The sequence below is a fragment of the Eptesicus fuscus genome, chromosome 9 (genome assembly GCF_027574615.1).
Source record: "Eptesicus fuscus isolate TK198812 chromosome 9, DD_ASM_mEF_20220401, whole genome shotgun sequence".
Taxonomy (NCBI): domain Eukaryota; kingdom Metazoa; phylum Chordata; class Mammalia; order Chiroptera; family Vespertilionidae; genus Eptesicus; species Eptesicus fuscus.
The window spans coordinates 4,236,043-4,249,606 of NC_072481.1; the positions used below are offsets into that span (position 1 = coordinate 4,236,043).

The window sequence follows — 13,564 nt, forward strand, 5'->3', positions numbered from 1 at the left end:
GGGCACTCAGCACACAAGCATCTGCACAATCCTTTAGCAGATGGCGTCTGAAATCTCAGAGAATTTGTTCGACCACTAAAGTTAACCTTTCTGCATGAATCAAAACCATTTCCTTAATTAGCTCAGCGTGAACAAACATATGACCCTTCCAGCTTTACACTTTAACCTGGATCCTGCCACAAAGCAGTATGGTGTGTGCCCCTCAAAATAACCAAGTTAAGATGACACCGTGCCAAAGCACAGTGACAGTGGCATGCTTTGTTTATCATAAAAATGAACCCCAAGTGGACGGAGTGAGCTTTCAGAAGCGTTTCTAATGAGAGATGCTAGAGTCATAAGACATGTACTTAATAAGGAAATATTCAAAGCATTAGGGGTTTCAAAGAAAGGTCCTACCATTTTCTCAAAGTCCTCGTTTAATCTGGGAAAGCTAAAGGCAAGGTGAAAGACAAAGGCTTACCACCAGAGGAAAAAAGACACCATTCAAATGAGTTTCAATTTTCTCCAATGCCCGTAGGTAAGTACAATGAACAGGCACAGAGCATAAAGTTCAAGAAAGACATTATTTCTTTTAGGGGCAAAACCAGTTTGGTATTTTTAAGAAACCAGAAAATTTAAAACCAGCAAATGATTAGAGAGCAACTTCTGAAAGCCAGCACAGTTCTTTTAAGTATCAAAAAAGATATCTCAAATAAGTTTAAATATGATCCCTTTCAAACATTCTAGAGAGCAATAACATTTCCAAAAAAACAACAACACACTAACAATTCAATTTCATGAGGTTTTAAATGAACTAAAAACATCATAAAACTCAAATGCTTATATAAGATTTCTGTTCTTAAAGATGTTTAAAAATTACAGATAAGCTAAGTTTTTAATATTAAAGCTTTTTAGAGAGTCCTGTCACATTAACTCCTTTTGAGAAGCAAAGAATCATTCTCTAACAACTTCCTGTAATTCAAGATTTAATGTCTATGTCTAACAAACAAGAAAAACAAACCCCAAGAAAATAAGCTAATATTGGGAATGTCTTTATCATGGTGGTTTTCTTTTCCTTCTCTACAGATCACCTGCTACAGCACACGCTGGGCCCCACGCTGTGTGTGTGGTCAGTCTGGCTCCCACCGTCCTGGTTACAATATGTGACTCAATCAAGTGTTAGTAGTCACACCTTCTCCACCACACACCTCCCGCCTCCCGCCTCCCATACCAACACTACAGGTTCCACATCAAAGAGGCAACTGCGCACAAGACTGTAAAGTATACTCAACGTTTTTTATCATGAGCATCAAATAGAAATAAATTTGTGGTTAATCTCTTGCACTAGAAATTCAATTAATCAGACCACTCAAATCCTTATACATTCAAATCAAGGGTTTTAAACAAAGACACCTAGTAAATAATTGCTAAGCACCTTGGCAATATTTTAAATACGCAAAAATTCAGGTAATGATTAAAATATTTTAAGCATTAAAAAGGCATCATTTCAAAACTTATCATTGTTCTTATTTAGGAGTCAGAAAACTGACACAGTATCTCAGTTTCCCTCATTTTATTTCAGTTCTAATAAGCTTTTTAGACTATTTGAGCTGGTTCTTAACACAAACATCCAAATCCAAATTACAAGTTTCCAGTTGTATGGAATTGAGTTTGAATGACAAGACTTTACAAGTATTCTTGCACAGCAGATCTCTGCAAACATCAAATTGTTTCAAACTTCCCTAAGCTCCTTTTTAAAAAATTAGAATACCATGAGTCTTCTGCATTGAAAAAATTTCACATATAGAGAACAGGCTTAGTAAATAACATTTAAGATATTTTATGAAAATAAATATAATTAAGTAAAACTTTTCCAGTGATTTCTTGAGTCCTAAAATCCATATAAATGAGGACAAAATTAATTACCAACTTCACAGTAACCATGAACCATTAAAGCTTTAAACCCCATGTGGTCTATAATGACTGTCAGTCAGGAGTGAAAACAGATCGATGAGAAGCTGAATGAATGGGGCCAATAAGGTGCTCTGAGATTATTTATTCCCAAAGCCTCACTGTGATTTTCACTTCTGTGAATACCACCCCCGTCGTTTATAAGCTGACATTCATATCATGCAAAACGGTTGTGGTGGTTCAAAATAACTCTCAACATGACTGCTCCGGAACTGGGGGAGGAGTTAGCAGCCAAGATCCAATATCACCTCATCTGACTAAGAGATTTCATCCTACTCTTGCCTATAGAGGATTAAATACCAATAACATCAAATTTACAGTGAAAAAGACAGACCTGGAACATATACAGCAGATCCTCTTTTTGTTCATCTTCATTTCCTTATAACACTGATGAGCTGTCTTAGGAACTTAACGCTTGTTTATATCAATTAGCCTGTGGTAAAACTGTTTTGTTATATGTCATTGCCCTTAAATTCACAGAACCTATCAACAATGTTAAGTGAGGACTTAGTGTATTTATTATTGGTGGCTTACTCCAAACAGCACTGAGCAAGCCCAACACCCCAGGGCAGTTTATTAATTACAACGCCTATGGAAGCAACCAAGCAACCATGACCTTTATTTTAAACAAAGAAGAAAGAAAAAAGTCGTGGCCCTCCCTGAGAATCCTCTAGCACCAAATCAGTCGCACACACCTTTTCTTGGCTGAGAAATCCGTGTAGGAGAGGGCTGCCACGCTCCGCACTCACTCCTGACAGGTGAAAACTAAACCAACAGAAAGGAGCAACTGCTCTTAAAGAATCGCCCCGCTCTACGTCCCATTATCTATCTCTCTACGTAACACTTCATTCCTCACTCCAGAAAACTGAAAACACTTGGTAACCAACTTCACCGTTTTCACTCCCTTGTCCAACGTTATACTCAGGTAACAAAGCTGCGGCTGGGTGGTCCTGACCTTGCGGGGAGCAAAGAGAAAGAACTAGAAAAAGAAATGCTAACTCTGCAGGCCTGACTGGAGGGACTATGGAAAACAAAAGCCAGCGCTGCTCTGCAGAGAATGAACCACAGTAAGGCATGTTCCTCTCAGCTGGCCTTCTCTGGGAGGGTTACATGTAGACTGAGCCCTCGTCTTTCTTTGCCAGGAGTATTACAGAAAACTCCAAACGTTACAGTAATACCTAAACAATGTTCTGATTTCGGCTACCCTCCTGTAAACTTCCTGAAGAAAATAAGAAACTGACTTGTAAAGTATTTTAAGAACAGAATTTTATTATTTAAGTATAGAAAATGTTACACATTACAAGCATAAACAAAAAGTAAAGCAGCAGATCTCTTTGGCTTGTTGCATAAACAGAAGGTTAATCTGTAGCTAATGCAAACATTGTATCAAACTATTACTAAAGTTTTTAAAAAACTTTACCCAGTGAATTCCTTCCACTGAAATGTTACCTCATTCAATATTCAATAAATATTTATTGTGGATCTTATGTGGGCTAGGCAATATGCTAAGTGCTCAGTGTACACCGATGAATAAAACTGGCGTGGTGTCTGCCCTCACAAAGCTTAAACCTCAGGTACTCATCAACATCATGGTCTTTGGCATTCCGTGGCCCAGGCACTGTGCTACCATCCACTCTGTAGGCTTAGCTTTTAACCTAAAAACAATCTACCTGCAAGGTAGGTGCTTTATATCCCAATTTCAGAAGTAAATAAAATTAGGTTAGGAGGATTAAGTGTCTTGCCCAAGGTCATGAGAGAGAGCAACTGATGGAACAAACTGATGTCAAGGTCAAGCTGTCGACCCATGCACTGTTCCATCCCTAATCTCAGTCCCAGAAAAGCATCTCCAATTCTGAATTAGCCATGTTCAAATTAATGTGGACTTCCTGCCCCACCACCAGAACAGTTTTAATAAAAGAATTACCTAATATTAAAATGGTGTATAATGATAACTAACTCATTGTGTATACACATGTATGTACGCACAAAGAGTGCATGTAAATGTGTCTCTCACACCTCCCAGCATTATCTATGTAAAGATCTCTAACAAAAAAATGAGAGGATATAATTACTTATCCTCAATAAGTTTCCATTTTAAAGAAGGAATACCAGGTTCTTTTTTCTTTTTTATGGAACGCTTCACAAATTTGCGTGTCATCCTTGTGCAGGGGCCATGCTAATCTTCTCTGTATCGTTCCAATTTTAGTGTATGTGCTGCCGAAGTGAGCACGAATAGCAGGTTCTTACTTTTATTCCACTTGTGAGAAATTCAACTTGGGGTAGAGAGGCAATTTTAATAGTAAATGGAACCTAAGAGAAAGCTACTTTTTCTGCCTTTGTGATTTGTTGTGATCAGCTCTTGGGGTGTAACCCTATCAAACCAGGAATCAGAAAGAAATTCCAAATGCTCCTCTCCCTGCTGCTCACATTTGACAATGAAACAAAGAGGGAAATTGAAGTCTTGAATAATTTGGTCCCCACATTCACAGCAGTAACGGAGATGTGCCTTCTCCAAGATAACTAGTGGCAAATTAAGGACTTAGCTATTCTGCATTCACAATCAGTACTTAGGACTTAAACTGTTAGGGACGTAAATGATACAACAGCACACTCATCCATGCAGAGCCATAACAACACACTGAGCCCTAAACAGTAAACTGGATATAACCACAATATTCCTAATGACGTATCCCCAACTCTGAGGAATGTCTAGACCAGGTATAAATTTAATAACTTTCCCAGTTTTAATTAACCAAATAAGAGCCCAAATGAATCAATGTTATTTGCTCAAAATAATACTTGTAATAATTATATATCCTACCTGAAAATTCATTTCATATAACAACTGAAGAATAGATAATTATGTAACTCAAAGAAACCAAAATCATACTTTTTCTATTGTATGAACGAAAGAAATTAAGAATCCACACAAAATTGCCATGTAGAATATTAAAGGAACAGCTTCGATTACTTACCTGTGAATGAAGACTTAGGTATGAACTACTACAGCTAGACCCAGACCAGAAACTCCTGGCTATTATACTGAATGGAAATTACTAATCTCAATTATCTTCTTATTGAGCATTCTCAGAATCCTAGATTATTTTTAGATAACAAATTAACTCTATTATGCTAAGGCCTGGATGTCTATAAAAATGGAATTTTGTTGTTTTTTTAGTAAAAGCAAGAAAGAAATCTTTCTTTGGGGACAAACACTGAATGTCTTCCCCCACATCAATCCTACTCAGTGTTCTCCAAAGAGGACTGATATCCAAAAAGCCACCGTTGTCTGTCCTTAGAACCTCCACTCACTGAGGAAAGGAACTAGATCTCACATTCTTCAGCCCCCATTATGCTGCTGCACCCAGCAAAGAACACAAAGTAAGTTTTCAATACATGCTTGTCAAAGGCCCTGATTACAACCTAAAACATTCTTAATTGCACTCTGGGATATAAAGCTCCTTGGTGATACTGACTCATCCAAAATCAAAATTCTCAAAGAAACCGAGTCACCCAGTGACCAGAAAAGCTGTGGGAGTGCAGCAGAAGAAAGGGTGGAGGGTGGTATGCTAGGCTCTTGCAGGTGCAATTCCTGAGATCAACTCAAGGTGGCCAAGAAGAGGCCTTCATGAGCGGAACTCTGACTCCACTGGAAGCAGCATCAGGAGGGCTCGAGGCTGCGTGCACTCTCTCTCGCTCAGCTCTGCAATGTTCCAATCCTCTGCTTTCCCAGGCGTCCTGCCCCATCACATCTGCCTGCCCATGCCCTGCTTATGCCTGCCCCAACCCTCTCTCATTGAGGCAATTCTTGACTCATCCCATTAGCTTTGCCCTCCCGGCTAGCTACTCAGTCTCTCAGTTCATCTTTTCAAGCCAGCCCACAAAGATCATGGATTGCCATTCCACATTACTGTTCTCTTAAAGAGCTAAAGATTTTGCCAACTGCTTTAATATTTAGTTCAGAAACCTAAGGTGTACAGCTGCCTTATTTGATGATCCCTCTTTCTTCCTGCCTCTTCTAAGCATACACTATCCATAATTCAACTTTACCTCTCCTGCTCTCATGCCTCTGCTTTTCACACATTCCAGATACTTTTGCCACTGTAGTCAAATAAACCCAGGTCTCCCCATCTGTAAATAGGCCCATCTAATGAACACGTCCTAAGAGAATGAAAGCTTCCTAATAGAACACATAATTCCCTTCCCTTGAAAATGCTACTTCCAAAAACCTCAGTTCTGTTAGGAACTCAATTTTTTTTGCAACAGCATAGCTTTCACCTACCCCTGTGAAAGTGCAGGTTCTAAATGTACCTACCAATGTAGGGCAGAGAGGCCTTATGGATGTGTTTTGATGTGTTTTGATGGTTAAGTGTTAATAAACGGAAGCCACGGATCCCATCCCCATATAACCTATCACCCCAACAGGGACACCTGTGAGTGAAAAGGGACAGTTAGTTTACCAGGACGACAGAGTAAACCTGGTCAACAGAAGCAGCTGTTTCGTATCATGGACTCAGAACCTGTGGGAAGACAATCAGGGCATAAAATCCAAAGACCCTGCTTACCCGGGATCCTCAGCTAATACACTGGCCTTGTGCTAGTGACTAGAGGTAGTTGTCTCAAGTCCACTCCTCAATTCTTTAGTCTCTGGTGTGTTTAACACTGTCCTCTGAGCTAACATGTAACATGAAGGGCATTCGCCCAATTCTTTTTACAGTACCCAAATATACCTATATTCACAAACTCGCCGTGGTAAAAGGATTAATTCTAACCAGTGGTATAAACAAAGAAATACATTTTAGTTACACTTGCAAACAAAGATAAAATAATCAACAATATTTCAAAGCTATTGGCTTTTGTTTTCCATTGCTCCATTTGTCATGCATGGTATTTCCTGTGGGCAAAACCAACTCCAATTTCTTTTGTTTAAAATCTTGCAGAGGGAAAAAAAAAAGCATATTTCCTTCTGTTCATCCTTTCCCCTTATTGCTTGGGTAAGCTGAAGAAGAAAAAAACAACAACCTATAATTATTCTCCTCTATTAGGTTACCTTTTCGTAAATAGTACTGAAAATCAAGGAAAGAAGAGAGCGGATATCCAGAGGATAACTACATTCCTTCCAGTAGTAAATATTTCAATATCACTGTTATTTTTACATAACTATAATGTGTGCTGAATACAGAACTCAAAAAAACAACAACCGTAAGGCAGAGCAGTGTGTGATTTAGAAAAAGGTACCTTAACATACTGCACCCTACCCTCTTCCCACACTGCTTTTGCATACAGCTCTAATGTGTTGTACTAGACCAATACTGACAACAGAAGCTTCAGCTTTTATTGCTGTTAATACCCTGAGCAATTACTCTAACTCAGCAGGAACCTCTGCCCTGGACTATCACATTATAATCAGCATTTCATAAGAACGCTGTTCAAACATGAAGGCACACACTGTACAAAAGGGGCTCAGGTTCTAACAGGTAAAAGAAAAATCTCTGCAATTTCATTTCACAGCTGTATCCTTTCCATGGTGCACTGGTATTGCATTTGGTAAAAGTCACACACAAAGACAGTGGCCAGGAAAAGAGCAGCAGCAGCCACTAGCAAAACAAAACTCTTCAGGAAACAAGGCCTCCGCCCAGATTCTCAATGCCAGTGTAGCTTCTGTAAAAATATAGGAAAGAAAACATGTAACAAACAACAAAGACCTCTACAAATGATAAAACTTTGTGTTGACATAAAATCTGAATAAAAAGCACTGGATTTTTACAAGATTAAACTGCAAAGCCATCTTGCAAAACAAGCAAGGAAGTTGAAAGCAGTTTACCAAGTGTAATCCTCGGAAGTAAATAGCACATTTGACTTTCTTTTCTAACAGTAAGCATGTACTGCATACACAATAATTTTTAGGAGAGAAAAATAAATGGCATGCACTTATTAACTAGATTGGAATATACTAACTAGGTATTTGGGGCCATAAGAAACAAAGAAGATGCAGAGTTAAAGATCTCTCCAGACTACTGCATTAATTTTCTTCAGACTGAAATATCACACACAATGAACTGTCAAACGTTTCAAAGGGTTTCTGAAATAAGGACAGTCACAGACACTGATAAAATCTCTACAAATAAGGATTAGGATTTCTCTACACCTAAAACTTGAGAGTGGTCACAACCCTTCTGGTACAGGCATCCCTTTTTAAGATCTAAATGTTTCAAAAGATCCCCAAATAATAGTACTTCAGTAGTATTTCACTTATCAATTGCTTTATTGAGGAAAATACCTAATAAACAGGGATTAAGTGCATATTATCATTAAATAAGTAAATTTTAAAAACCACAGCAGCATATTAATACATTGAAAAGCAGTTGCACAGATGTGTGAGGTGCATTTATTTAAGACTGAGAATGCTTACTTGCAGACCTCTGCAAAATCTCTACAGATGTCCAGGGATCTAAAACCCCTAGTTTGGGGACCACTGGTCCAAAACAGAGAGATCATAGCGGGCAACATCAATACTTATGGACTTAGGAAAAGTTTTAATGAGAAAGTACTATAGCTATACCATCCCTGAGCCAGACTTCCAACCCCCACTACTGGGACCCCAAAAAGAGATTCCAGATACACTCCATACTCACTAAAATATCTAGTAAATTAATTATGGTCACCACCAAAACCAGTCTCTGGCCCATTTACATTCTTTTTCTCCACTCATCAAACCCCAAATTTACTTTTCTTCAGGATCTTCCCAACAGCTGAGAAGAAACAAACTACTTCAGAAACTCAAGGGAGTATCGGAAATTGATGTCAAAACACCTACGGAAGGAAGAAAACTTTACACACATTATTTACAATATGAGCTTTGTAAATTTAAGTGTTACAACACTGGGAAGATAAACCTGGTGACTGCTTATGTGAGTGCTGCAGCCACCAGGGAGCGGAAGCACACTGAAGGTAAACTGGTATAAAGTCAATGCGATAGACAAGCATCATGAGACAGCCCGAGGAACTGGAAAAGGAGGAGGCCCAGAGTAGAACCAAGAGCAGGTGAAAAACGCTTACCAGTTTGAAGTCTTGAATGCTACAGATGAAATACGGTGTGTTTGGTCTCCGACTCTCGATATACACACAGTCTTTAAAAGAAAAAGAAAATTTTAAAACAATGGCATTTACCTTTAAGGGAACAAAGACAGGGCCCATAAAGCCACTGCATACATAATAAATGACAAAGCACATACATTTTAGAGAAAAGTTTTTTCTCAAAGGTAACATTAAATTACTAGTAATTTTAAGCGAAAGGGAAACAGCCCTCAGGTTCTTTTTTTTTTTTTTTTTTACCACTTTTCTGTTAATTTAAAGAGCTTGATAAAGCCTCAATTACTGTTTTCAGGGTCCCTAAAGAAGGGGGAGGAGGGAATCCCATAGGATTATCCATATTCATTTGAAGGTACTTGCTCAAATTTACCCACCAAGACAAAACCTGAATATCTTGCTACCAAGACAAAATCCTGAATAACTTATTCAAATAGATGTCTCATCGTCACAGAGAAATGGCTTGACCAAGTGCTATTTTATTTTCAATTATTATTTTGTGAGGAAAGAAGTGAGATGTAAAGACGACTAGCTTGAACATGCCATTACAATGATCTTTTCACTTAAACCAAGAAAGAGAACGAAAATTAATCTCTTGTGGTAGCACTAAACATTTTAACCTAAACACATTTTACTTTCTAATTGTAGAGAGAAACAAGGCAACCAATCAGAGATGGAATGAAGTAAACCAAATTACATTTTCCTCTGGAAGAAAACCCCTTCTTACATCGCATCTGACCGGGCAGGGGCTGAATAATTATGTTTGGTGCTCTCAACTGCTGCAGTCTAAAGGCTGCTTTTTAAAATGGCAAGTTGATGAACAACATAAACTAATGAACAAAAACAGATCCAGAGACAGAGAATCATTTGATCAGACCGTCAAACCTCAGAGGGAAGGGTGGGAGTAAGTGCAAGAGATCACCCAAAGGGCTTGTATGCATGCATATAAGTCTAACCAATGGACACAGACACGGGGGGGGGGGGGGGGGGGGGGGGGGAGCAATGGGGGGTTAAGAACACATATGTAATACCTTGATCAATAAAGAAAAATAAATAAAATAGCAAGTTGAGATACAATTTTTATAAAAAGCAGTGATATTAAAGGAAGCAGTGGATATAAAGAAATATAAAAACTCTTCACATTACAATCCAAGATCATTGTAAAGTTTAGGATAAGAAGGTCATGTATTATTTAATGGGAAGTAAAAGCATCTGTAGGCAATCAAATTTTCTAGAGAGTGGCCATAATGCCATTTAAAATGTCCTTTGTTTTATCTTTCCTGTTGACCCTTCATAACGGAGATGTCTCAGAATAACTCAGATCCTTGAAAACCCAAGCAAATTCCTCTACTGCCTCATTTCATACATGTTAAGAGTCAAGAAATAGCAAAGGAGCAAAGATTTGGAGCCATCCATCCAGTAGATAGTCCAGTCCCACCACAAGTGCTAGCAGACCACTAAGAGATAGATCACGAAGAAAGTCCTCACTAAAAGGACACTTCCTTCCAAAAAACTTTCTGAAAGACATCAAAATTTTTGTAGCCCAAAGTCATTCCAGAAAGAAAAGGACTCATTAAGGCATCCAGAAGTTCCCAACTGATTTCTCTACTCAGATATAGACTCAACAACAGAGAATCATTTCTCACTGCCAAGTATGTATGAATGAACTGTTGACCAAGCTTTTCTAGCCTGTTCCAGAATCCAGGATGCTAAATAACTCTGTTCAACATTCAGGCAACATCCATTTAACATGCTTATTGACATAAGAAACAAGAGAACTCTTCCCACTAAGGCACATATCTCTCTTCCTATCTCTAATTTGGTACTTAAGTAAAAACAGAAGAAATCCACCCAGTTGGGGTGACTCAGTGGATTGAGCATCATCCCATGCACCAAGAGGTAACAGGTTCAATTCTTCGTCAGGGCACATGCCCTGATTATGGGCTGGATCTGTAGTGGGGGCGTGCAGGAGACAGCCATCGATGATAGATGTTTCTCTCATTGATGTTTCTATCTCTCTCTCTTTCTATCTCCCTTCCTCTTTCTCTAAAAATCAGTAAAAACATTAAAAAAACACACAGAAGAAATCCATTCCTATAGCTCCAATTTGCACAATTTTGGGACACCCAAGGGTCTTATTTCTGTGTTCCAATCCCTATTGTACCAGTATGTCAAATCTCTAGATATCAATTATTTACTCATCCCACTCAACCTGAACACAAATGACAGTGTATATGCCCTCTTGTTCCTATTTCATACATAACACTGTCATACCTAGCTACTATTCACTGGCTTCAAAATTAATAGGTCACTTTCTTAATAATGACTTACCCATTCTTAAAGCCCACATAACAAAAATTTTCCATATTCTATGGTCTGATCCCATACCACATCCACCACATCTCCTCTTCACTAGGCTGCATTCTACCAAAAGAAACACCAACACCACTACCTCCATTCATGCCAAACCCTTTTCACTCCTTCATCCTGCCAGCACCTGCAACCTTATAACGAGTTACCTCCAGCAGCAGTGAATTCTCATGGCTCCTCTATAAGGAAACACCTCCTTTTTTTTACATAAAATAAACAATTTACATTGCCTGGTTGTTCAGTTATTTGGCAGTCAGATGGTCTGCGCTGTCCACATTACTATGTTTGAGCTCAGAGAAACTTACTCACTTTAGTGTTCTCTGCAACCACCAAGAACTGGTGTCTGGCATTCAATATGACAGATGCTTAGATAGTGAAAACTATGGGCAACTTTGTTCTTTTTACATAAAGAAAAGCTCTACATATACTTTTCATAATCAATAGAATCATTATTACTATAAGCCCTCTTACTGAGACATAAAGCAGTTATTAATTTGTAGTGTGGAAAAACACTTTCCAGAAAAAAAAAGAGAGAACCTATATTCTCTCATTTCTCACTGCCAAGTTACATTCAGGACAATGCTTACCTGTAAACACACCTGGATGTAACTGTTAGAGAAGGGAACAGAGGCCAACCATGAACAGTCCTCACTGAGATGGGAGGGGTGGGGGGAAGGAGGAATGAGAGAGAGTAAAGGGAGGGAAATGGTGATGGAAGGAGACTTGACTTGGGGTGGTAAACACAAAATACAATATACAGATGGCATCCCTTTGCTTAAACCAGTGGTTCTCCACCTTCCTAATGCCGGGACCCTTCAATACCGTTCCTCATGTTGTGGTGACCCCCAACCATAAAATTATTTTCGTTGCTGCTTCATAACTGTAATTTTGCTACTGTTATGAATGGTAATGTAAATATCTGTGTTTTCCGATGGTCTTAGGCGACCCTGCTAGCGGTTCTCAACCTGTGGGTGTGGTCCTCAACCATCCAGGTGGGTCCCACAGGTTAGAACCGCTAGCAGGGTCGCCTAAGACCATCGGAAAACACAGATATTTACATCACGATTCATAACAGTAGCAAAATTACAGTTATGAAGTAGCAACGAAAATAATTTTATGGTTGGGGGTCACCACAACATGAGGAACGGTATTAAAGGGTCGCGGCATTAGGAAGGTTGAGAACCACTGGCTTAAACACTTATCTGCAGTCTTATTGGAAGCCTCCTCACACTCCCGACTTGAGAAACCCTGCCATGAGGGGATAAGGCAGAGAGAGCAAATTCTCACATCTGACATATGGAATTAACACATTTACTTATTAATGACTTATTACTAGATAAACAGTCACTTCTTTCTGTTTAAAAAGTTACCATGGGCCCTAGCCAGTTTGGCTCAGTGCATAGAGCATCGGCCTGCGGGCTGAAAGGTCCCGGATTCGATTCCAGTCAAGGGCACATGCCCAGGTTGCAGGCTTGATCCCCAGAAGGAGGCGTGCAAGGAGGCAGCCAACCAATGATGCTTTCTCATCATTGATGTTTCTATCTCTCTCTCGCTTCTCTCTGAAATCAATAAAAATATATTTTTTTAAAACTTTGGCTTTGCTTCTAAAGCAAAAGAGTGCTTTTAAAAATAAATAAATAAGTAAATCAATAAGTTACCATGGCAACCCAAATTGATCCAAAGCTATAAATTCACATGAGAGTCCAATGCCCAATGCTAGTAATCTGTTACTGTATTAAGTGATCTCTATAACTTTTCTTTATAACCCATTAAAATTAGGGTGCTCCAACTAAAAGAGAATATATTCTAAGAAACAATTTGGAATTTAAGTCTCACACACACAAAAATCTACTTAATCCTCTTAATGATTTTCAAAACAAAATAAGGCCAAATATTCATAAGAAGTATTCCCCTTATCTCATTAATCAAGCAGCTATTTAAAAAAATAGCTTTATATAGATGTCTATAGCTAGCCCCCAAATAAAGCTGTTTATTTGGAAAGGGAAAGATGAGAACTTAAATTAAGAGCAATGTTAAATTTTCAGTTGGATTATATGCCCAGTCATCGCTTAAAGCCAAAATTATTTTCTAGGAATTTTCATGCAATTCATGAGTGCATGGATTGTCTGAGCGGGTCTCAATGATCCTCAACCTG

The 13,564-nt window shown here is 38.7% G+C and overlaps 1 protein-coding gene and 1 non-coding gene across 2 annotated transcripts in view; both read right to left on the reverse strand.

The window, feature by feature from the left end:
• RERE (arginine-glutamic acid dipeptide repeats) overlaps positions 1 to 13,564 on the reverse strand; it is a 397,399-nt gene that overhangs the window by 205,517 nt on the left and 178,318 nt on the right. Inside the window, exon 3 of the mRNA XM_008151740.3 lies at positions 9,010 to 9,080. Coding sequence (XP_008149962.1) covers positions 9,010 to 9,080 — 71 coding nt within the window. The remainder of the gene's footprint in view (positions 1 to 9,009; positions 9,081 to 13,564) is intronic.
• Positions 4,074 to 4,180, reverse strand: LOC114235254 (U6 spliceosomal RNA). The gene has a single exon (XR_003621440.2). It is a non-coding gene; the product is annotated as a U6 spliceosomal RNA (small nuclear RNA).